At 43.0% G+C, this 3743-nt stretch overlaps 1 protein-coding gene across 1 annotated transcript; it reads left to right on the forward strand.

The window, feature by feature from the left end:
* Positions 1–592: 592 nt before the first annotated feature.
* LOC149537089 (uncharacterized) lies at positions 593–2408 on the forward strand. Its single transcript, XM_089807074.1, has one exon. It carries the CDS (start codon positions 957–959, stop codon positions 2103–2105), a length of 1149 nt encoding a protein of 382 aa, XP_089663200.1. The 5' UTR covers positions 593–956; the 3' UTR covers positions 2106–2408.
* Positions 2409–3743: the final 1335 nt, after the last annotated feature.

Below are 3743 nucleotides of genomic sequence, written 5' to 3' on the forward strand. Positions count from 1 at the left end.
ATCATTAATAAGTTTTTTCTAAAAATTGTAACTAATTTAATTTCTTTTTCATGCAATACTACTTGAGTCAACTATAAAAACATGAAGGTGGAAACTTTGACGCATGTGCCCCTTGTTTTTCCATTGGTAGACACACAAAGGGGAATTGGTATATACTTGGTTTTGATTTTAAAAAGCATCACCTCCATAAATGATCTAAATAACCGAGAGGCGCCCCTTGGAAACCACCAGAAGTGATAAGGTATCGTGGAGCTCCGATTAAAGGTTGCCACGCGTGATAAAACACTTTTTCTCATTTCAGTAAAAATGTTGTTAGCATTATCTATAAACTGAATCAGATCTAGTCGCCTATTTTACCTTTTGTTTTAGAGTTCCCACTTGATCAGACTTGATCGTGAAGAATCACGAAGGTCAAATCGACGGAAAGGGACGTTTTAGTGGCCGTTCGCATCTGACGTGGAGTCCGCGAAACACCGGAAATGCAGGTCGAACTAAGATTCCGACAACTTACAAGGGAAGTGCGAGGAAGGCCGGCGGAAATGAGTGAAGATGGAGATTTTTCAATCCTCTCCTCAGTCCCCAAACATATTCTGAACTGCACCGAATCATATCAGTGGACCAGACCCTGCCACGTGGCCTGCGATCGGAGGCTCTCCCATCGCGGCAGGACAAAGAAACGATAATTCGGAATTGAAATTTATAGGAAAAGTTTTCGTGGATGAGCAGGCCGCATAATTCATTTTTATGACCAAAGTGAGCATCTGTTGCTTTTCGCGGTATTGCTCAGGCAGCTGAGATTGTGGTGGGTGGTTTCCACGATACATCCATCATACGGCCCACGCGTTTTCTGGGTCTTCAAGTAAGACTGCAAGTTTTTATTTGGGGTAATTTGATACAAACCTTTTTTTTTTCGTTTCTCCCGTTTGGACTTGGTTCTGGTTTGGAGGAGTTTCATTATGGCGTCTGTAATGGGTCCTGAGTACTGGTGTTACCGGTGCGAGGAATCGGTGAATCTTTCACCCGGGGAGATGTTGTCCTGCCCGAGGTGTTCCGAGGGTTTTGTTGAACTGTTGCGGGATCGAACCCCGCCGGCTCCAAGGCTGTTTGGTCTCTTCAGCGATGGCGGAGGCGGCGGAGGAAGCAGCAGGCGGCGGCGCCGATCTTACTTCCGTGGCGACGATGACGAGAGCGAGGGCGGAGCGAGGCTTGTTGTGGTGGGTCATTCTGCCATTATGGAGCTCATACAGTCTCTCGGATCCTCTGAAAGGAGTTCCCCTTCTGCCGAAGATGAAAATGACGAAGACGATGATGATGATGACGAGAGGGAAAGAGATCGGGATCGGGAGAGAGAAAGAGAGAGGGAAAGGGAAAGAGATCGGGAGAGAGAGAGGGGAGGCTCAGAAGGGCTCAATGTGACCCTGGTTCTTCAAAGGCGTGTTCGCGGAGGACTCGAGGAGAACTTGGGGATCTTGTTTGAGAGTGAGGAGAGAGGAAGAGGTGGATCTAGCAGTAGCAGGGGATCTGGTGGGGGTTTGCCCAGGAGTTTGGGGGATTACTTCATAGGACCAGGGCTGGATCTGCTTATCCAGCGCTTGGCTGAGAATGACCCCAATCGCTATGGAACACCCCCGGCCTCCAAGTCAGCCGTTGAAGCCATGCCTGTTATCAAGATCAGCCAAGATCACCTTAAATCCGACCTCAACCAGTGCGTTGTCTGTATGGAGGAGTTCGAGCTCGGCGGTGAGACGCGTCAGATGCCATGTAAGCACATCTATCATGCTGATTGCATCTTCCCTTGGCTCAAGCTACACAGCTCATGCCCCGTCTGCCGCTTCCAGATGCCTACCGAGACTGAGACGTCAGCCAAGAAGGCCGACACGTCGGCTGTGGAGGATGCGGCCCCCAATCCCTCATCCACTATTTCCTCCACCGAGGCACCACAGGACGACAACAACAACAACAACAACAACAACGGTGCCAGCTCTTCCAGCGGGGCTCCGCCTTCCGGCAACAGAAGGCCACCGTGGTTGTGGAACTTATTCCAGTCGCATCCTGAAAATGCTGATGGCCATGGTTCAGGCTCATCGCGCGGTGACTCAGCTTGATTGGATGCGTACATAATAGTTTCTTTGTTTTTTTGAGTTTTTTAAGATCTATTGTATATACACAGATGTTTTTACTTTTTCGTCTTTTTTTTTTCAGTTTCTTCAAATTTCTTTACTTTAATGCTCTTCATGCTTTCGTAGACATAGGAATAATTCAAGTGTTACCTTCAGACATCTGCGACACAAAGATGCTTCCACCTTTTGTTTGTAGCTCGACGTAATATTTATACTATGAAGTGTAACAATGCCTTAGCATTTAGATGCAAATGTGAAGCCTAAAGAAGGCATTTACTTTCATTTCAATTATCTTGATTCAGTAGGAAATTTGAATTAAGCTGTTTGGAATTTTTTATGTAAGAAAATGGACACGTGACATTGAATGGCATTGGCACAATTGTAGGTCCCCAGGCTTCACGTTGTGTTTCTTGCATGTTGTCTTCGTGTTTCTGTTCCCTTGTCTGGCGTTTCACTTATAGCTACCCTGAATTTTCTCAGCTACCTAGTTTATGTTAGTCCCATTCATGTTTTTGTTTCTTCTTGTTCGTTGGTTTACCTCGGTCACGTTAGGATTTCCAGAAGTCGATCTAGGTACTTACACTGTTTACTTTTTCAGATGTGCATTTCAGTAGTCCCTTCATGTTTTTTGTTTCTTGTTGTTTCTGTTTTACCTAAGTTCTGTTCCACTTTACAGAATATGCTTTAAGCACACCCATAGTGTGCTTTTTCAGCAAGATAGTTTTTTCTAGCTCTGATGGGCAATTTTGACCACTATTGAATATCGATATCTGAAGTTGCTATGGAGTTCAACCTCTTCTCAAATCAGTTCCGACAACAATTTATTTTCCTATATGCAGATATTGTAGAGCTTTTTAAAGCTGTTTTGTTACTTTCTTGCTAGGGAAATTATATGTTACTTTACAGGTGCAGTTGATGGTTTCCCCCTACTTTCTAGACATTAATGATCTGAATCCGGCTCATTATTTTAGGGGATTATCCAGCCAAGCTATTCTGTCCATGGTGTTGTATTTTCTAATAGAAGTTGATAATTATGTGTTGCGTAGTGAGATACTCCAGGGAACAAAATTGTGATTTATTGTCTACTTCTGTCAGATAACTTTTGCAGAATTGCTATATACCAATGGACGAATGCTTTTCTTATCTAGACATTTGTTTTTAATCTTAACTAAACAATTAATGTAATATTGATATCTGTAGTTGCTATGGAGTTCAACCTCTTCTCAAATCAGGGCCGGCAGTGATTTGTTTTCCTATATGCAGAAACTGGACCTTTTTTAAGCTGTTTAGTTAGTTTCTTGCTAGGGAAATTATATGTTACTTATCAGGTGCAGTTGATGGTTTCCCACCACTTTCTAGACATTGATCATCTGAATCAGGCTTCCATCATTTTAGGGGATTATTCAGTCAAGCTATTCTGCCAATGGTGTATGTTTAAATGTAAGTTGATAATTATGTGTTGTATAGTGAGATATTCCAGGGAAAAAAAATGATATATAGTCTACTTCTGTCAATTGACTTTTGCAGAGTTGCTATATACTAATGGAGGAATGCTGTTCTTATCTAGACATTTGTTATTGATTTAAAATAAACAATAAATGTAATACTGCTCTTAATTGCATG

The sequence above is a fragment of the Cupressus sempervirens genome, chromosome 10 (assembly GCF_028749045.1).
Source record: "Cupressus sempervirens isolate cs-2001-9-10 chromosome 10, ASM2874904v1, whole genome shotgun sequence".
NCBI lineage: Eukaryota > Viridiplantae > Streptophyta > Pinopsida > Cupressales > Cupressaceae > Cupressus > Cupressus sempervirens.

What these genes read in the sequence shown, in the direction of transcription:
- LOC149537089 (XM_089807074.1), top strand. Translation starts at nt 957, where the DNA reads ATGGCGTCTGTAATGGGTCCTGAGTACTGGTGTTACCGGTGCGAGGAA.